At 36.2% G+C, this 22,331-nt stretch overlaps 1 protein-coding gene across 7 annotated transcripts in view; it reads right to left on the bottom strand.

The window, feature by feature from the left end:
• The window catches only part of LOC149085558 (ectonucleoside triphosphate diphosphohydrolase 1-like), a 67,103-nt gene that overhangs the window by 19,875 nt on the left and 24,897 nt on the right, over positions 1 to 22,331 (bottom strand). For all 7 annotated transcript variants that reach the window (XM_089233647.1, XM_089233652.1, XM_089233650.1 and 4 more), the window contains 2 exons: positions 14,024 to 14,230; positions 7,189 to 7,329 (listed from right to left, as the gene is read on the bottom strand). In XM_089233647.1, coding sequence (XP_089089773.1) covers positions 7,189 to 7,329; positions 14,024 to 14,230 — 348 coding nt within the window. The remainder of the gene's footprint in view (positions 1 to 7,188; positions 7,330 to 14,023; positions 14,231 to 22,331) is intronic.

Here is a 22,331-nt window from a genome sequence, read left to right as displayed (position 1 = left end):
TCCTGTGCAATTCTTTTTGTCTCATAGATAGATAAATTATTAAATTAATGAATTATGAAATAATCACAAATTTGCATTGTTGGAATAACGAAACCATGGCCTCCACGAGGGTCGGATTGAGAGGCTCCAGCCTGCGGCGTGTATTTCATTAATTTAATAATTTATCTATTAATACTATTAATTGTATTCAAAATTTATTGATTACAGTCATAGGCGTACGCAGAATTGTCTCGAGGGGGTTTCAGATTTTTTCCTCCTAGGGGGGGGGGGTTACTTTTTTTCCCTGCAAAATAACACAGGGGTTAGGACCCCAACCCCCTTGCGTACGCCAATGATTACAGTTTATAAAATGCATGCTTCTATAGTGATAAAAATTTCTTAGACATGTGAAATTCAGTACAGAAATGTGATGTCCTTCAACCTTATTCTACTTCCGGGATCCCGGGAAATGAGTTCAGATTCCAGGGCAATTCCCGGTTGAATTCTAGGTGCGGGATCGCGGGAAAAATGGATCACAGGAGAGAAAACCTAGTGGGGACTTGGGATCCACCTTTCCCTGCCATATAAGAAAATTACCGATATGTATGGGCAGGGCCGCAACTAGGGGGGTGCAGGCAGGTCTGGTGCCCTGGGCGCTGTACTAGAGGGGGCGCAAATTTCACTCTTTAATCTCTCCTTCAACATTATGAGGGGGCGCCAAAATGCTTGGTTGCCTCGGCTGACCAAGCATCTAGTTGCGGCCCTGTGTACGGGATGAAAGTTTATTCTATTCTGTCGCTTTGGCCGTCCCCTCAAGAAAGGGATTTCTGGCTACGGCACCTGAAAGTATGTGACATAAGTGTGATATTTTTTTTTTCTTGTCAGTTTCTAAATCCTTAATTTTAGGTTTTCATTTTTTCCTCTATTTATAAATGATTTTTTCTTGATGCCCATTTTAAAATTTTTCTTGCCTATTTTACTTTAATCATAAAATTATATAGGTTTAAAAAATTACTATCCTTTTGAAGCCTTACATTTTAATTTCTTAAACGAATGAACAAATTTTCTGAACAATTCAAAGGAGCTTATCACAGCCATTGCCAGAAATTCTTTCAGAGAAGATTTGAAGTAACAGAACAACAGATTTTTTTCTTTGCCTTTTTCTAATATGTTGGGTGCGAAACCAGACCTCCCAGTTCCCCCTCTCGCTACGGCCTTGCAGCTGCTGTCCGTGATTGTCTTTTGCCGATGGCTATCCATGCACATAAAAGCATGCACCCAAACCCAATTCTTTCTTGCACAGCAGGTGACACACCCGCCCCTAGGTCGGCGTCTGAACTCAGTAATTGTATTGCAATGCCTTTTTTACAAAGTAAAATGAGTGCCGCTGATCAGTATGGGATTGGTGACTGTTGCTCATATATCCTGCCTATTTCTTGGTGACTGTATAGTAAAAAAAACCTACGTTGCTGCTGTTATTGAAAACATGTTCCTATATTTTGTTTGGACTTTCCCTGCCCAGTAGAATACATTATTTGTAACATGAAAGCACAGAGCTGAAATAAAAATTTACAATTTTTTTCCTTAAAGGAATTTCATATCGGCATTTATGAAGAAGCGGGTCGCACCTGATGTAAGTTCACTTTTATATAAACAAGTTTTATCAGAACTTCCCTTTTTTTTTATGACTAACTTCGTGTTAGCTATCGTCTGCAAACTGACCATATTTTCTTTTTAACTATGCATAATCAAATTTGTGCAATACCAGAGGTAACCAGATTGTACATTACATTGCCCTGGGGCAGATGCATACGAAGGAATTGCGTTGGTGAACGGGCTTCCCCCAAGCTGATAAAAAAATTTGGAAAAATTGAAAAATATCATCGTAATTAAAATATCGAAAGAAATACTTTTTATATGCTATTTGACAGAGTTCATATTTCTTTTTTTAGAGGGTTTTTAGCCGTAATCCTCCACGCTGGCCAGATATTCAAATATGCTATTTAAACCACTTTATGTTAATTTAAATTTTTTTTGAGGGTTGGTAAATCAAAATTTCTCTGAAAAAAATTCCTTATGCCCCCTTTGAAAGTCGGTTCTGCCGCAGGGCCGCAGCTAGATGTTTGGTCATCCGGGGCAAGTGCGCATTTTGGCGCACCCTTGTAATTGACTTGCAAACGGTTTCTGGGTTATTAGGCCATGGCCGTCTAGGAGATTTTCTTCCTGACGTAAAGCCTTTTCACCAGCCTGGGTAAAACGGAAAGTTCAGCCGATGCAGAACATATGTGGGAAACCAGCCACAAAATTAAATTTGAAAAGACCGAGGTAATATCGTCGGAGGTACACTACCATGCTCATCTTCATAGAGAAGCCATTGAAATATTCAAGCACCACAACATGAATCGAAAGGAGGAGACGATGAAGGTGCATCCCACTTGGGTCCCGGTACTTCAGCGGCGCAGAGAGTCGAGATGTGCCCCCGATGAATGCCAGAGAGAAAATTACCTCGACAGCCAATCGGCGCACAACACATCCACACAAGCCAACCAATGCGGTTCTTTCGCGCCCGATCAAGTCTCAGAAATGCATATAGAGAACAAGTCGATGACAGTAGATGTACGAAGCCTTTCTCGCTTGCCGCGGAGACTTACGTCCAAATAACCTCAGATGATGCCTGCCACAGATGTGGGCAAAACGTCAGGAAGAAAATCTCCTAGACCATGGCCTAATAACCCGGAAACCGTTTGCAAGTCATTTAACGCCGGCCATGAAAGCCTCAGACAATATTTCACCCTTGTAATGTTGAAGGAGAGCTGCGAGGGCCGAATCTGGCCATGCGTTGAAGACCCCTGGCTCAAGCCTTCCATATTACGTATAGCCAAGACCCCCTGTAAGCCTCGGATCTTCAACGCATGGCCAGATTTGGTCCTCGAAGCTTTCCGTCGTGGCCCGCCGTTATGTTTCCTCATGTTATTTCTCAAAATGTTATCAATTCTGTTATTTATTATTATTACCTATTATTTTTTTTATTATTTCTTATTTTATTATTATGCATTTTTGTATCTTTTTATCAGTACTAAATTCAGTCAACTTAAATTTTATTTCTAAACGACGGAAAAGACGTCGTTAAGCTTTTTGGAGAGAAAAAAACAAGCTTTTTTTATGTCAGAGAGTGTCTTCTTGCATATAATAGTAATTTATGAAATTAGATTCCAAAATTCTCTGTCAAAAAATTTCTGTTCAAAATAATCTGATGGAAAAATACAGGGCTTGACAAATCCCAGGCGACCAGATCACCATGGCGACTAAGAAATTGTCTTTGACGCCTAATATTTTTATGTATGGTAACTGATAACTATATTGAAGTCTGAGGACAGTACAGAATCATCTGAAATTACGTCGACTTGTCTGCCAGCATGAAAGGGGTCCTGAACAAGTCAGAATACACATTTTTGGACGGATTTTTTGGGAAAAAAATCTTGGCACCTATAATATTTTGTTGGCACGTAAATTTTTTTTTTTTGGATTTGTCAAGCCCTGCTCATGTATATGTATACACTCATGTATTTGAGCGTATGTATAACATTAATAAACCTACATATACTGTATGCAGGCTCAGGGACGTGCGCAGAACCAAATTTTGTGGGGAGACTGGGGTATCTCTCCCAGAAAAAATTTTAATCACTAACCATTAAAAAGAATTTAAAACAAACCGAAATAGAAAGAAAATGCATATAAATGCTATATGCAACTTCTATCGATATTTTATATAATTTATTAAAAAAATACTCTAAATTTTTGATCATCTTGAGGCAGACATCCATAGATTTACTATATTTTACTGAGGCGGCAAAAATCTTTTTCCACAAAAGTAGGTTAAATTACCTGTCATCGCTGAAATCAAATACAGATTGAGGATAAAAAACAGGACACTCTAGTTCAAAAAGGGACGTATGGTCAGGAGGAAATATGTGTTATGACCCATAAACTTTGAGCAACACCAATCATTTTTGACTTCCGGCATCCCTGTTATGTTATTTTACTAGGATCACTTATGAACCGATACAAAGAATTCAAATTTTTACAAAGTCCCCATGTTGTTTAACTTCTAATTAAAAAGTTGTTGCTCTGAAAATTTTAATATATCCTGCAAATTTAAAAATCTTTCAAATTTTCTTGCTGTTTTTTCAGAAGTTTGGTTTTTAATATATGCTGTTCTTTCCCTAATCTTCAGCAATTTTTTAATTCAGATATTTCAAATACAAATACAAAGGCCATAACAGGCAAATTGCCTAATGAGGTGGCTGAAAAAGATGTCCATAAAAAATATGGATGTCACATGCAACAAAAATACAGCAACCCAATATAAAAGCATATGTAATGAAAGAAATAATACTGCTTATAAAAAAGATTGTTTGTCTTATCTATGTATGGATAATTTCTCAATTTATCCCACTATCTCTATCATACTTCTTTTTAGGGCGCGGTAGCCCAGGTAGACAAGATATTCGCCTAAAGTACCAAAGGATGTTTAGAGGTGTCGCGAGTTCAATACACAGTTCGTCTTTGTCAGAAAACTTTCCTGACACAGGGGGTACAACAAAAAATGGCGACTTGACCACAGCAAAAAATTGCTACAGCAGGGAGTCCCCCATCGAGGGGTTAGTACACCAACCTCTTGACGAGTATAAAAAACAAGCTTGCCGTTTGGAATCGGCAATAAATTGTAGGTCCCGGTCTAAGTAGCCCTCATGTACAGAAAATGACTGAGGTGCGACAAAAATGATCAAAATGTATCAATTGTATTAAAGTTCACAACCTCCTGGAGGTAAACTATTCCATTTATTGGCAACCCTAATAGAGAAAACTCCCTGCAACACACAACCTGGAAGTGTCCCTTATTAAACAATACTGGTGTCCCCTTGTTGAAGCAGTTGATGGACGGTGTAGCATGATCCATCTTATCTATCCCATTCAGAATTTTAAACACTTTGATCATATCCCCTTTGGCACATGGGTTCCTCCAATGCAAACATTCAAGAAATTAAATTTTTCGTGATAGCTCAAGCCTTGTGTGCCAACAAGAGCATGAGTAGCTCTTCTCTGCACCCCCTCAACCAAGTCTATGTCCCTCTGTAGGTTTGGACTCCAAAACCTCATGGCATACTCCAGTGCAGGACAAACTAAGCCTTGGAAAAGCAGAAGAATGACTTTAGGAGAACGCAAAGACACCTTTTAAGAATAAAACCTGAGCATTCTATTCAATTTTTTACCACTGCTGAACAATGTTCAGAAAACCTATGCCACTCATCAATAAAAATACCCAGATTGGTGATCCTAGTTACATCCCGAATACCACCACCACTATTTAACTAGTGTGTGAAGAGCGAGTTGTTCAAACCAAAAATGACCATGCACTTATCAACACTAAAAGACATGCTCCATTCATTTGCCCATGCTGCGATCCTGTTTAAGTTGGTCTGGAGCAACTTCCTATCACTTTGATTCCCGATTACCCCCATTAGCTTCACGTCATCTGCGAATTTGCTAGCAATCCCATCGATATCCTGATCGAGTTTATCAATAAAAAGTGAAAAATTATGGGGTTAAGGACACTTCCTCGAGGAACTCTACTTGTGACGTCTGTCCAACCGGAGAATTTTCCGTTTACCATAACTCGTTGTGACCTATCTCTCAACCACGATTCTATTCATTTCAACAAGTTGCCCCCAACCTCATGTAAAAATGCTTCAAGAGTTTACCATGTTCGACCCAATTAAATGCCCTATGGAAATCAAATTCAATGAAAAAAAATACTGCGAATATTTTTTCTCCTTCAGGTGCTTTAGCACAGATTTTAACTATATCAGGCCCCTCATTGGTATATTCTTTCTCACCTGCTTCAATACCTTGGACAGTGTCTTTATTTTCTGCTTCTTAATTCAACTCATTTGCCATATTCACTGATGTCACCAAATTCAATCTTTTTCTTGAGAATAATTTTCATGCACTGTTCAGCCACTTCATATCATTGGATGCTAAGATACAAACATACAGTACATTCACCTTTCCATCATGTTTGTTTATCATTTTCTGCTGCTATAGCCATCCTGAAGGTGTTTCAAAGATAGCACAATTTGCAAAACTTGTACATAAATGCAAATAATTTGTATAATGTACATTTCTAACATGGTACTTAAATAAATTTTAAATCCCTTGAATACCCATAATTCTGCAATGAGGGCTGTAACTAAACAACAGAGGTGGGTTTGGTTAAATTTTTTTTTTGCCAAATATTACCACACAATGTCTTTGGTTTGCCAAAAGCATCAAACAATTTGGTTCACAACTCAAATAGTCTTAGTCAGGGAGTGTGGCTGTATTTAGAAAAAAAATACTTGAAAGACCCATAAGCAACTTTAAAAACCTGGAAGAAAAGAATGGCAAGAAAGTTCAAGTTAGAAGTTCAAAATGGAAAAACACAGTAAACCTTATCTCTTATTTTTATTTCATGTCTGTGGATCTGTTTATTATTTCATGAGCAGAATGGCAATATGTCATATCCACCTATGGTGTATTTCCCAATTTTGTGTGTGCAAAAGAAGAATTTTTACCACCAGCCACACATACTTGCAGATTAGAGGGAACAATAGATTTGGTCCAATTCATTAAAGCTGATCTGAGGAAGACTTGATAAAGTTAGAGTAACAGAAGAAAAACAGTAGTGAACCATGGAATTTTTGAGCTTGGAAAAATTTTTTGTGAAAGAGATTTAGTTCTGGCCTTTAGTAAGATTTATGAAGACCTGAAGATGATTGAAAAAATATATCAAAATGCAGCTCAGTTAGGAAACAGTAAGATCCAGAAGAAACTCCCATATTTTATGATCAAATTTGTACAAGGAAAAAAAAATAGACCTACTGCTTAGAGTTTCTATGGGATAAAAACCCATTAAACCAATTAATGCTGCTTTTATAAATGATGCTCATTGCATTACAGTTTTTTTAACGTCCTCCCCCCCCCCCAACTTAATTCAGTTTTAAATGGGATTGCTCAGTTTCTGATACCGAATTAGCTACCTTTTCCTTGCCTCTATTTCAACTCACAGATGATGCCTAGAATAGAACCTGCTCATATTTTAAGGAGTGGTTTGCATATTCACTTTCTCAAACAAAACTAAGAAAATTTATGTAATTCTCAAACACTTACTTCATTTGATTTGATATTCAACCATTCTTCAAATGCATCAGTAGTTACACATGGTTCTCCAAGTAACTTTTTTGCATTGATAATACTGACATTACCTTTAGGCAAACAAGGGTCATCAATATCATCCACAGCATTCAAATCCTGCAAAGTATATATAACATGTGATTAAATAATTATGTGTCACTTCCAATACTAAAACCTATTTCAAATTAAAATTAATTGAAATCACTTACCATCTGGGATGACCGATTGTTAGTCAATAAATACAGTGAAATGCCTATATTTAGAATACAGTCTATGCTCTTATAACGATCGGTATGACAGGTCACAAATATTTTCTTATTTCCACCATGTTATTTTTTATGCAATATAAAATGACTGGTAAAAATCACTCATTCCATTACAACAACCTAACTCAGCTTGGCTCCCCATTTTATTTTTGCAAAGAAATGGACAATACCCGTTGTTGAGTGTTTGACCTTGATATTTTTTTATGCTTGGAGAAGAAAAATAAAGATTGTCACCTCTATGAAAAATCTTCTGAATAACTAGCGCCCTCGTTGGACAAAGGGTGAACCATAGCAAAGCGCCCTGCACTTGCACAAGTCAACTGGATGGTGTTGGTGTTTCTTCTCCCTCTTTGCTTACCATTCTGTTTTATTTTCGTACACATTGGCTCAGGGTGATGTGTTGGGGGGTAATTTTGTGGAGTTAAGGAGTGGATCAGTGATGCCCAACCCAGTGTCTGCAGATGGTAAACATACTTAAAATATAAATATTTATATTTAAAAAAAAAAACTAACCAAAAATTAAAATGATTTAAAAGTTATTTGTAAAAATTATATTTTTCCAATAAGTAGTATACTTATTCAAAAATTGGTATGCATAACAACTAATGTTACAATTAATGAATTAGCTGTTTTGGCAATAAATTTGAACATTTTTGTCCACTACCCTCGGAAAAAATAAATAGAAAAAAATTTGGGGACCACTGAAAAATATGTTATGTTTAAAAACATTGTAAGGAATCTTGATGCACATTACAAGCTGAAAAAATTTATTAACAGTATCAAATGCAATTGCATAAATGAATGAAAACTTTGCAGATGAAAAGAGAGCATGATATCAAAAGCATATTATGAATTATTTTTTTAATAATCCTACTTCTGTCTCCCTTACTTGATAAAAATTAAGGCTCAGAATGAAATCGTACAAAATGAAATATACACAAATAAAAGTAAATACATATGTATTCTATGTTTATTTTCCAGGTTTCTTATTAATTAATTTATTTCATGTTTTGTTCCTTTTAAAAGTGTATATTGAATGTTTCTTTTTGTGGCATTTCGATAATCTGGCAAAATAATACAAATAAAATAAGGATCTCGGTCAACCAGAGAAAATAGATTCTCAGCTACCTCTGACACCAGAAGCCTCATTTAACAGTGACAATCCTTGAATATTTGAAGAAAAAAAGTAATCCAAAGCCCCAAAAATATGAAGCAGTTATCAATTAGGTAGGTACTGTACACAAACAATGACAGTCCCTTACCCATAAAGGGTTGCACTGCACTTGAGAAAAATGTATGTAACTGCTCAAACTTGAAATGGCCAAATGCTATTAATAATGCCTAAATTTCTCATTGGCTCTGAAATAAACAACTCCTTGAGTAATATGACATTGAGGTAACATTTCCATTGGGGTCCCGGAGTCCGCTGCAGTAGCAGTCCATACCCCCTTCATCCATTCATCGCCATCTGCGTAGCGAATAGTGCAAGTAGCCATGACAGAATGCAGATTAATTATAATTAGTTTGTTTTCCTTGCAAAAACTAATGCCCCCTGAGGGGATAACAAAGTTCAGAGATTTATTACATCGATACGCGAGGATAGCATAGACAATTGACTGTGAGTCTCATGATCTCGATTTCTTACCTTCGTTTATTACGAGGGATGGGGAGTGAACGAGGTGGAGTCGTGATTATTTTTGTGCAAAAACGGAATCTTCTAAGGGCCTTGGTGTTTACACACCTGGATATCATGATTATTTATTCTTTATCATTTATTTACATCATTACAAGTTGCAATTTAAAAATATGAAAATTATTTACAAATAAATTTTTTGTCCCTTCACCAATATATACAGTAACTACAGTTTATTTACACTGCCTGCCGGTGTGGGGGGTAATAGTGAGATATTTTCTCTCTTTCTTCTTTCTCTCATTTCTGCAGTGAAGCAGATAAAGAGGGGGATCTGGGAGTGGGTTTTCTTTTCCCTTCAGGAGAGGGCTTCCCAGATTATCTATAATCTTTTTGCATCGTTGCTGCTCATTTTGTTACCTCTAGTTTGCTCCTATTGTGAGATGCTGACCCGCTCCTATTGTGTGGTAATCCTCTCTTTGGCAAGAAGCTTAAAGGCTCTCTTATCTTTCTTAGCTTCTTTCCTTTTCTTTTTCTGCTTTATTAGCTCTGAGTCTCTTTCTCGAGTGGAAAGGGAGGGGGAGCGTTTTAGGCGTCTGGTGGGGGGGGGTTCAGTTTTTAATTACCTTGGAATTCTGGCTATTGTCGTGTAAAAGAAAAGTCTAATGTTATAGACCGGGTCGCTCAAGCCTTGTCATATGGAAGATATTCTTGGGTCTCCTTCGGGCAAAGAATTCATTACTGTTGTAGTTGGAGATCTGTGTGAGGTGTCTGTGTTCGGAGTTTTCTAGCAACTCAAAAAATCTAGTTGCCAGTTTTAAGTTAAAGTCAAAGACAGTTTCTAATTTTATATCTTAAGTTTCGGTTTCTGATAAACCAGGGGGCTTTGAGACCTTTCCTTATGAATTTGTTCTGCTCTCTTTCGATTTTGATAATGATGGAATCCCGGTTATAAAACCAAGTAATCGACCCGTAGGTCATTATTGGTCTTATAACCATCTTGTAGAGTATAACCTTGTTCTTGACCGATAGAGCAATTTTATGTCCAATAATTCTTCCCAAGGTTTCCATGGCAAGAGTGGCTCTCCTCACTGCTTCTTTGCAGTGGGTTATGAATCGAGGTTCCTTGTCGAGGACAATTCCTAGATATTTGGCCCTTAAGAACGAGTGATCTGGGCTCCATTGACCACAAGGACCGCATTCGGAGGGAGATTATCTGGGCAAACTCTGGTGATTCACATGAAAATTGTTTTCGCATTCAGTTTGACCATGCTGTCTATGCACCATCTTTCTATTTCTCTAGTGCTTTTTTGAAGGGCATCCAATGCCTTCAATGGGTTCCAGTGGCACTGGGCGACCACACTGTCATCAGCGTAGAGCCGTAGGGCTTACACACTTCCTTGATCAATAGATACCCTTAATGGTCGGAATTTGGACTTTGAAGGTTCTACCTTCAAGATAATTTTTGACAAAAGAGTAGCATTTTTCAACCAGTGTGCCGTGGGAGAAGGTGCTGCAAAAATTTCTGAGAGAACAAATTAACAAATTTGTCAAGCTCACAAAAAAATCAAAAGTGAATCAAATTTACTTTGATTTCAGGTAATTAAATTATTTTTTATAATAGTAATTATTAATTGTAGATAATAATTAGTTATATAATGATAATAATTAACAAATGGTTAATAATTATATTTAACAATTATATCATTAAACAATTTTTTAAAATATCTCAAAAATTAAGTGTGCTGTGAAAGTTCAAATATAAATTAAAGTGTGCCGCGGGATAAAATAGGTTGAAAAACGCTGTCCTAGAGGATGAAACTTTAACTTGGTTTAATTTAGTAATTTGCAAGTACATAAGTGCATGAGTTTTGGAATTACTAATCGGGAAATACAAAATCGTGGAAACACAAATACACAAAATACTGAATGTAAATGAGGCTTACGAGAGTTGGAAGTCAAGACAGAATATATAAGAATATGAAATAGACTTAAATGGTTTACTGTATGTATGGAAACAAGTATAGACTGTTTTTGATAACAAGAAATAATTAGCTCATAAAATATATAGTTACTAATTAGTGTGAATATTTCACAGTAAAATTTAAGAATAAAAAATTGCATAGTGAAAATCCACTTTCATGAAATAAAACAATAAATTTTTCTTACAATTTTGTGCAGACTAGGGATGTCAAAAGAAGCTGGATGAAGGCAAAATTTACAAAGCAAACATGCATACAGAACTACACCTTTCTACAGCAACATGGAATGCAATTTCAGAGAAAGCAGTTAAAAATAGCTTCCATCATACTGGTTTTATAGTGGATTGTTTGATGCTCAGTCAGTAGGTGAAAATAATTGCTGAGCGATTGAATCTGAAAGAAAAAACGATGATGATTTTGTTATGGTCGACAGAGATTTAGAATGCGGAGAAAATTAACTGAAAATGACATAATTTCTCACTATTAAATGCCTCCTCCTAATCAGAACATGGCCCACTGCTGTGCTTCAAAGAAACACTATCAACCTGAATGTGAAAAGTTGTCATCATTGGAAGAAGAAATTCAGATGCCGAACATCAAAAGTGTTGCAAATGCAAACGACACTATAAATGTTCTGTTGAAAGGCACAAAAATGCAGAAAATCATTTATCATCATTCATTGAAATGGAAAATTTTGTTCTACAGAAAAGCTCAAGTTCCAAGAAACAAGCAAAAATTTTTGATTATTTTGCTACATGTAGTACAAAATAAATGTAGGTTTATAGGCCATATATAGTATTTTCATAAGTACAATGCGCATACTGTATTATGTATTAAAATTTTGGTTTCTTCTCCCAACCACATACATTTTCATTACATTTTAACAAAATGAATTTTTTTAATTTTGTCAATATAAAATTTTTAGGAGAAACTAAACTCTGACAGAACGAAAGGCGTCGATATAACGAGCATCGACTATATTTACAGAACCAGAGAAAGGTCTTTTCAATGAGCTATCATTATGTATGAAATATATCCACACTAAGAAAAGATAATCGGAACCAGAGAGTAATATTAATATACAGGCGATTAATATTAAGGAGGGTATCGTTGTATAGAATTTTCACGAAACAATGTGTTTTATTCACATCAGGCAGCTGAGAGATAACAGGGATATTTACACAATTAAGAAAAGATGAAGGAATTCTTTTAATATGTACTTTGAGGAGGAGGGGGACTTGGTCTTTGTTGGAATATTGTAATATATAACAATTACTATAAAATAACTGGAAAAGGCGCACCATAATCAATATCTGTAAAATTTAGAAGCAGAGCTAATTTGAATCAAATTTAATGCACATACAACCTTTCTTTTTTTAAAGTCTAATATGGTTTGTAGGGAACAAAAGGTGTTTCTATTCCATATAAGTAATAAGAACAAAATAATTTTAATGGCGGTACCTCACAACTAACAGGTTCAATTTCTTCCTTTGGTCATATCAAAAAGTTTTGTACCAAAAAAAATAAAACTTTCTAATATTTTATAAAACAATGAAGATTTTTTTTGTTTCACAACCTTAATATGTTGTTGTATGAAAATCAATTAGCATGGTATATAAATATAAATGGTATTATAATTAACTGTAGCAATGAAACAATCAAATATCTGGTGTACAATTACTGCCTCACAGCCTTTCAGACCCTGTATGCACAAATGTAGGGTTGCTTTTTTCAGGATGTCTACCACATACCAAAAGCAAAATTCTACAACTTCTCAGTGACATTTTCTCGTTTGACTTATAACTTATTGTTTTCTTATAACAGTGGTTCCCAAACTGTGAGTTGCAATCCCTCCGAGAGGGTCATGTTAACAAAAAAAGGGGTCTTAAAGAAATGGTGGTGGTCACGAGAGAATTTCCAAAATATAAACATTTAGAAAGAAATCAATTTTAATTTTTTACAACCTAAATTAATTGAGCTATTTAACATATACATATCATGCAATATATTAAAATTCTACATCTACAAATGATCAACAAACATATATATTTAGAATGAACCCTTTACACACCCCGCATAGCAGAAATGATTAAAGCCCCTGTAAAAATTGCCACACACTTTTTCTAACGGCTTTCTTAGGATTGGATTTTAAGTAGTTGCGAAGTAAAGGGAATGAGAAATTGTGCTCCATTGAGAAATCAGATTTATAAAATATCTGGGCTTGTCATTGATGAAATAAAAAGACTTTTCTTCACCAGGTATATGTGGTCTCACCCATTGAAGGGTTAATTTACAATGAAACCTCTTTCTCTCAATACATCAATACTCTATCATCATCAGGCACCATCAAATTTATACTGTTCTTGACGTTTCCTGAATTGGCATTGTTAATACCATCGTCATACTCTGGTGTCAAACTTGTCACTGTATTCCTTTTAATTCAGCCCAAATGCTGCATTACAACACTCTTAATGATAATCAATACACCAATTCAATCACAATCCCTTTTCTAGTCTACCAATCCACCAAAACCATCCATCCAGTCCACCAAACTGTTCTGTTCTGCCGCAAATGTATATCAACTTCTTGTTATGCAATAGTTAGTCAGTAAAAATCTCTTTAGAAAAATGCAATTTGGAAAATATAAATAAAATACTGCAAGAACAAAGACTGGTTTTTTTTTCAAAAAAATAATCTGTAAGAAAAACAATTTCCATGATATTGATAGTATCTCCAGTTGCTCCATAGCATAGTGTGGCAGACCATAGAAACTACAAACAATCCGTACAGGTTGGCAATTCTACATATGTCAGGTTGCATGGACACATGGGTGTTTCTACTTGACAACTTAACTTCAAATTAAGGGTTAGCCTCTTGATTTAAAGCTGTCAAATAAAAAAATAGATTTAAAAACAAAAAAAGGGAATTCATACCTTAATCAGTAGAGCTTGATGTCTATTGTAAGCTTCAATGGCACCAAAACAAAGATATGAAGTAGAAAACACGAAAAAGTTGTGCCCATACAGTTTTAAACGTGTAATATTGGAATTATCAGATGGTTCTGGATCAACAGCAAATGCAGCTTGGGTTGATGAGCCTCCCATGTCTAATGAACCATATGTTTCTTCAAACTGATCTTCCTAAAATTAAATTTTTTTTTAAAATTTCAATTGCAGTACTATTAAGAATTACAATAAAGCCTTGATTATCTAATGTAATTATGCAGAGCATACATTTGTAAATAGAAATTACTGGATGATTCAAAATGCAAATTCGAGCAGATCTCCCCATTAAAAAGTCTCGCCACAAAGAGCAGCAGGCCTACAACAGTAAAAATATTCAATCATTATACTTCATTAACAATTTAAAATATAGATGGCAGCATTGAAAAATCAGACAAGACTACTATTAAATCACACATGCACCTCATCGCTATTACTCTGCGGAACTTCTAACAAATTGGTACATGTTGGAATGTGTGTTGTGAATCTAATGTGAAGTTTGTTTCTGGATAATGCTCATTATGTGCAGTGCTGCCATCTACTATCAATTTTTCTAACTATGAGTGAAGTGTAATGATTGAATAATTGTACTGTTGTAGGCCTGTTGCTCTCTGTAGTGAGACTTTTAATGGGGAGATTGGCTCGCTCTCATTTGCATCTCGAAGTTGGAAACCACAGAAAGCCAACTTCAGTCAACCACCACTGTGGCAATGGTGGGGTTCTCAGACACAACACTAGATACACACTCAGACTAACACACTCTTGTTCCAGACGATGCCACTAAGCTAGTACAGAAGAGATCTTGGCAATAGGATAAGTCTGACGACAGATAAGCCCTTGGGAACATTTTTTAAGCTTCCTGGTTTCTCTGATAGGTGGCTTCATTGGGAAGGAATTCACCTGAATAGGAGGGAGGTTTGGGAGGTTTATGCTCCCAGAGCTACTTAAGTTGGGTTTTTTTTTGTATCAGCATGTATCAAAAGCCACTAGGAGTACTGCTATTTTGGATTTAGTTCTTACTAGTAATGAGGATCTTGTTGAACATGTTTCGGTGGGGGAAGTGTTTTTTTCCAGTGATCATCGTATCGTCAGATTTCACAAACTTCCCGTATTTTCTTTCAGATTTCCAAACAACGTAAGGTTGATAACAAAAGACTGGTTCCTTGTTTTCTGAGAACTTTGATATTTTGAGAGGAAGGTTAGCGGAAGTTTTCAAAGAATGGTTGGAATCAGTAGGAGTGGTAGGTCAATGGGAAAAATTTAGTACGAAGCTGTCCTCTGTTTTGCACGACATCATACCCTTTGTTCAAAAAAAATGTGTTTGTACATTGCACCCTCTATGGTTCACGGATAGTGAGCGTAACCTTTATCTTCAAAAGAAAAAGAGCATTCAGAGGGTATAAAAGTAGACGAGATGAGCTATCATTGTTTACTGATAAAAGAAGAGCGTTGAAGAAACGATAAGGGATAGTAAAAAGGAAGTTGAATCTAGGTTGGCAGATAACATTGGCTCTGACCGAAAATCATTTTTTCGATACGTCAATAATAGATAAAAGGGAACAGTTGGCCCCTTTCGATAGGAGGGTCTAAGTTAGAGAGCAATGTAGGCATGTGTAGTGCTTTCAATGACTTTTTCGCATCAGTTTTTAATGGAGATGATATTCAATATACAGGTGTTGCAAGGGGTATAATAAAACCCTCAACTACATTCAAGTGGAAGATGTGGAGGTCCTAAATCTTTTAAGAAATGCATGTGCAAACAAAGCACCAGGAGATATCTATTCCAGGGTCCTCAGGGAATGTGCTAATGATCTGTTGGGGCCAGTCGCACAGATATACAGGAGTAGTGTTGCTGAGGGTATCGTCCCAAGGGGTTGGAAATTTGATAATGTTGTTCTGATATTTGTGTCCAATTATCATCGAGTGAGTTTGACGAGCTCTCTCTCGGAAATTTTGGAGATCATCATCAAAAGGCAGTTTGTGAAGTGGATAGACGAGAATAATATATTGGCAGATAATCAGCATGGGTTCAGGAAGGGGAAGTCATGTGTAACTAACCTTCTTTGCTTCTATGATCATGTAACTAAGGCTTTGGGTGAGGGCAAAAATGTAGATGTTGTTTACTTTGATTTCCAGAAGGCATTCGATTGGGTCCAACATGGTAAACTTTTGAAGCGTTTACACGAGATTGGGATAGGGGGCAACTTGCTGAAGTGGATAGAATCGTGGTTAAGAGATAGGTCACAACGAGTTATGGTAAACAGGGAATTCTCTAAATTTACAGACGTCACAAGTGGAGTTCCTCAAGGAAGTGTCTTGGCCCCATGCTTTTTTCACTTTTTATTGATAAACTCGATCAGGGTATTTCATGAAAAATATAATCAAGTATATTGCTTGTTTTTTTTTCGAAGAGAAAACAAAATTTTCTACATTATTCAGTTTATACCCCGATTGTTCTGCTTTTTCTTGACTGCGTAGGAAGTGATGTATCACATCTAGAGGCAGTTTGTGAAGTGGATAGACGAGAATAATATATTGGCAGATAATCAGCATGGGTTCAGGAAGGGGAAGTCATGTGTAACTAACCTTCTTTGCTTCTATGATCATGTAACTAAGGCTTTGGGTGAGGGCAAAAATGTAGATGTTGTTTACTTTGATTTCCAGAAGGCATTCGATTGGGTCCAACATGGTAAACTTTTGAAGCGTTTACACGAGATTGGGATAGGGGGCAACTTGCTGAAGTGGATAGAATCGTGGTTAAGAGATAGGTCACAACGAGTTATGGTAAACAGGGAATTCTCTAAATTTACAGACGTCACAAGTGGAGTTCCTCAAGGAAGTGTCTTGGCCCCATGCTTTTTTCACTTTTTATTGATAAACTCGATCAGGGTATTTCATGAAAAATATAATCAAGTATATTGCTTGTTTTTTTTTCGAAGAGAAAACAAAATTTTCTACATTATTCAGTTTATACCCCGATTGTTCTGCTTTTTCTTGACTGCGTAGGAAGTGATGTATCACATCTAGAGTTTTTAGTGCATCATGGAGAGATGGTGCAGATACTTCTTCATCTGAACTTTGTGTGATTCTATTTCTTTGAAACATGAAGCACTTGCTTTGGGTGATTGATTCTAGAATATTGTCGTCTGCTGAAAGTCCTGAAATTACACGATCAGGGTCAATACTCACAAATTCGTTGTTGATACAATCACCCATAGTGCTATTTATGCTTTCTCCACACTTAATCTGGAAGGAATCTTCGGAGAAATAATCGTTTTCCAAAGACTTCAGAACAAAAATCAACAAGACGGAAGCAGTTCCGAATCGTGGCACTCGTGCCTGAGTCTCCATGCAGAATCAATCATTTCAACTGCATATGAAATAGAAATTTGCGCATCCATTCTAACATTCACAAATTCACAAATTTTTTGTCTGTAATTTTGTGTAAAAAGATTTCATACTTAAGGATAAATCCTAATTCCTTGATTGAGACTTTTGCAAAATCTTTTGCTTTCTCTTGAATTATTGATCCTGATAATGGGATTGAGGGGGCATGGTAGCCTGGTTGATAAGATGTTTACCTAAAGTACCAAAGGATGTTTAGTGGTGTCGCGAGTTCAATACCCAGTTCGTCTTTGTCAGAAAACTTTCCTGACACAGGGGTACAACAAAAAACAGCGACTTGACCGTAGCAAAAAATTGCTACCGCAGGGAATCCCCCATCGAGGGGTTAGCGCACCAACCTCTCTATGAGTATAAAAACAAGCCTGCCGTTTGGAATCGGGAATAAATTGTAGGTCCCGGTCTAATTAGCCCTCGTGTGCAGAAAATGACAGTGGATTGAGTGAGATTGAGGGATTTGAACCAGAAAAGAGTTGCTTCCTCTACATCGCTGAAGTCTGATTTCTTATGCGTTTTCTGCTTGGTTCATAAGATTCAAATGCTGAAAAAAAATTCCCCTAATTTTTAGCAAATGTTGAAATGGGTTCCGTGAAACTCCATATTCTTCGGGGAGTTCACTCTTGAGTTTTTCCCCAATTCTAGTTTTTTGAAAACTGTAACATTTGATTTTAAAGTTAAAGTATGAAGTTTGCGTGGAGCCATTGCATTCATGGCCGTCAATACTCACAATGATAACCAAATGACATATTCAGCGTCTAACCATCTAGCCAGGCTTTAATTCTTTTACTCCTTTTCCAAGAAATCGTAAAACCGAGTTCTGCCAAAAACATCCTCCGCAACAAACAATATCAAAACGCACAATAGATAAGATTTTTATCCCTATTGGATGTTGAAATTGTCAACATCCAATAGTCATCAAAAACCAGTCGTAGTAAAAGGAAAAAAATCATAGCAGAGTTAAACCAAACATGTGTCGAGTTAGAGAGTTTCCCCTTCATTGAAATTATTATTGGGCCAACCAAGGGAATAATAGATGTCGAGTTACTGAGAGTCTACTGTATGTATGTATGTATGTGTGTGTATGTATATATATATATATATATATATTTTTTTTTTGTTTTTGTTTTTGGTGATATATGCTTTTATATTTGGTATTTTGGTTATATTTTTATGGGCATAATTTTTTGAGCCACCTCGTTGGGCAATTTTGTCTGTTGTGGCTTTTGTATTTGTAATGTACACTCAACAAACATATAGATAATATTCTGCCATTCTCTACTTTGCTGCTGCATCACAAAGGTTTTTAGTAAAATCATTTTTCATGAATAACAATTTTGCTGATGTCCCGACTAAACATCAGCAAAATTGTTAAACATGGTTGGTGTTTATTTGCACTTATGGCATCAATTTGTCTGAATTATCATTTTCATTGGGAGTATAATTTTAGACTTTAAAGATAACTTCATTGCTATGAAAGAAAACTTAACTATAGAAACTGAAGACAGTTAACTGAAAATTCTCCATATAAATGATGGTCAGATAATTAATTCTCTACTGCACATTATTTGACATTTCAAATAACCGCCTTCACTGTCAAAACATATCAGCAATGTTTTATGTTTTGAATTTTTTTTTAATGATTAAAAACCAAGTTCTTTAAAATTTTACATGCATTCTGTTGGGAAAAAATAACAAAAACAAAGTAATGGTTGAACTAAAATATAGAACAAAGAAATTTTTACTAAGACAGTTTACATTGATAATTGCTGCTCGTTAGTCAGATTTGGGTGTCGGTTGTGGTGCTGCTAGCATGCACAAGATAATTTTGAGAATAACTTGACATAAAACATCATGCATTGCTTCAAAAACTGAAGCCATATAGTTTAGTTGAAATGGCATAATGTGAACTATCAATGAAATTTGAAATTGAATGACAGATTTCTTATCCTCAATTTTTGAAACAAAGAGGATTTGTTAAGAAATTTTTTGATGGCGAATGATGAATTGGGAAGAAGAGATATACAGAAAACATATTTCCAAATTTATTTATCAAATTATATAAGATTTTATAATGGCATTTTTATTTCTTCATATTTTAAATTATTTTATTATTTTAGTTTGTTAGATATTGTTGAAATTAAAATAGTGTTTGAATGCATTCAAACTATATTCAATTTCTACAAATCACATTCTACTTTGAATATAAATATTTTGCATGAAATTAGTACAGTAGACTCTTGACTCCGTCCTTAGTTTAAAAACAATACTATACATTAATGAATTACAATACCTTTTCACATTTGTTAATCATTTATCAATGAACAGTAAAATAAGTTTAAATTCTGCACATTTATGGGAGCTTATCTTTTCCATCTGCATGTACAGGGGCAGCTTAAGCTTACCTGCCGCCCCTATAGATGACCATGGTGGACAACTGACAGGGCTTTAGCCTAGGTGACCCTGTTCAAACCTGATTTTTTCAAGTATTAAGTCATAAATCATTGCTTACTAACTGAACAAGATGTATGTGATCATACATCCCACTTTTAAAGAAATCGTCCCACATTTTGGTCCAGGATTATTTTACCATTTTTAACTATGCCAGATTATACAGTATTATTTGATCTACTTTTTTACAGCTCTTACTGATGAGCCATCGTTATCAATCCCCCCAGCCTACAGCAGGGTTCTTGGGCTGGGACCTTTGGTGGCCTCCCCCATTGTCCCCACATAGGTTGGATGTGACAGGGCTCTAGCCCTGGAGTCAGGGATGAATCTCAACATTGTTTTTCCATATTATAAATTCACTATGGGGGGGGGGCAGAGGCCCCAGCCTAGGGGCCCTGTTCCAAGATGTGGGGCCATACATCTCCTCCTACAGTGAGCTTATAGCATGAAAAACAGAAAAAATTATGAGAATCATCCCAGCCTGTCAGCCCCACCCGTGTGAGTGATGTGTGATTACTAATTACACTCAATCCATAAAGAGAAAGTGTAATAAAGCTACTTTTAAGAAATTTATTTCAAATTTGTTTGCGATTTAGGGCTGGACAAGTAACAGGCCAAATTTTTCCTTTGCCTTCATTTTATTTGACCATTCCAGAAAAATTACTGGGTGGGGCGGGGCACTAAAATGCACACCCGTTCCCTTGTGAAAGAGTGCAGTCTTGTTTCTGGTATTACGATTCTGAGTCCTGTCTGTTCCCTCAAGTTTTCTCACAATCTTCATCGTCAAAGTATGGCTCAAAAGCATTATGCCATGTCATGTGCATTTTTATTGTTAGAAATGTTTAAAAAATGTTATGCCCAACTGAAGCTGCACCGGACTCCTTGCACCCTTGCTTAAGCTGCCCCTGTGCATGTATCAGACACAGAAATGAGCTGACCAAATCACGAATGGACGGGGACAATTATGAGGGCCGTCTTAAGAGCATCATGGGCCAAGTGATTTTTCTGAGCCCCCTTGACAAATTGTCGAAAAATTTAACGACCTCTCATTTTTCTGATGCTCTTCTTTTCAGGCCCCAGAACCATGCCTGGGTGGGCTTTTTCATTAAGACGGGACTGAACCTGTGAAATCGACTGTGTTATGTCACCACCAGCTTTAGTAGCTGGTTGGTTGTATACGTTATGTAAGATGAAAAGATCTTCAGAGTATCTCATCTTCCTGTAAATTCTCATTTACCCAATTTTGAAGCTGTTCATTTTAGCCTTCGGTTGTTTTTTAATTTTTTATATCACTCCTTGGTGTTTTAAGAAACTTATCTTGGAAGTTTCGGCATTATCTAGAATGAATTAAAACATTTTCAATAGAAACCTAGGAAATAGTGTTTCAGCTAACAAATGTGATTCCGGAGTAAATTCTCATTGTTAGCCAAGGTATCATTATATTACAATTTCACAACCTTAAATGTGTCCTTCATGCAATAATGGTAAATTAAAATGGTCCCACAGACTTACAGGGATCAGTTGAAAAACACTGCTGTATAGTGTACATGATTTTATGTATCCTGCAATTAAGTTAGAGAGAAATTATAAAGTTTATCTTGAAATATGTGTAATAGTTTTTTTTCTTGGACTTTCTTCTGTAGTAAAGTTTTAAAAACAGAAGTTAAGAAGTACATAAACATTTAAGTAATCGCCTGCACTTCAGTCAGAAAATGTGAATAAGATCAGGTTTTGGTATAAAAAAAGATGTTTTTGATGGCAAGGGTGGGGGGTAGGAAGTGAGTACTGTATTTATAGAACTCTGGCCTGCCTTCCACCAAATTAGACCAGATAGTCTAGAGCAGTGGTTCTCAACCGGGGGCCATATGGCCCCCTTGTGGTACTGGGATACTTCAAGGGGGCCACGGAAGAAAATGGAGAAAGGGGCCAAGACAGGTGGTTTGGAGAGGTGTGAAGAAATAAAGATTTTATATTAGTGACTAACACTTACAGTAAGAGAGAGAATCCAACAAAACCACCCATAAAACGAGGGCCTTCTTTAGGGCATGGACCCACCCAGGTCTCACCGCCTACATTTTGCAACAAGTTCCCTAGGATGGGGTTTTTCTCAAGTCCCCGGCCAAATTTTTCAGACCCCCTTCTCTATATGAAATTTATTGTATGAAAAACAAAAAAAATGATGAAAACCATATTAGGCCCCAGGCTGTAGCTCTGTCAGTCCCAGTCTTGTGAGGGGTCATGCCCATAAATGACCCCACCTTATGATATTTTGTATAGTACAATTAATTTTGAAAATAAGCAGGAAATATGTAGGCTGTTTATTTCCAGCTAAAGTATGGGACTACCATAGCATCACTTCACCTAAGGAGGGGGCCCCATGATGTTGAGA

The sequence above is a fragment of the Pholcus phalangioides genome, unplaced genomic scaffold, assembly GCF_987345545.1.
Source record: "Pholcus phalangioides strain wild (caught in Gottingen) unplaced genomic scaffold, Ppha-v1.0 ptg000007l_1, whole genome shotgun sequence".
Lineage (NCBI taxonomy): Eukaryota > Metazoa > Arthropoda > Arachnida > Araneae > Pholcidae > Pholcus > Pholcus phalangioides.
Note: the sequence above shows the minus strand (reverse complement) of the source record. Positions and strands in the feature narration are given on the sequence as shown.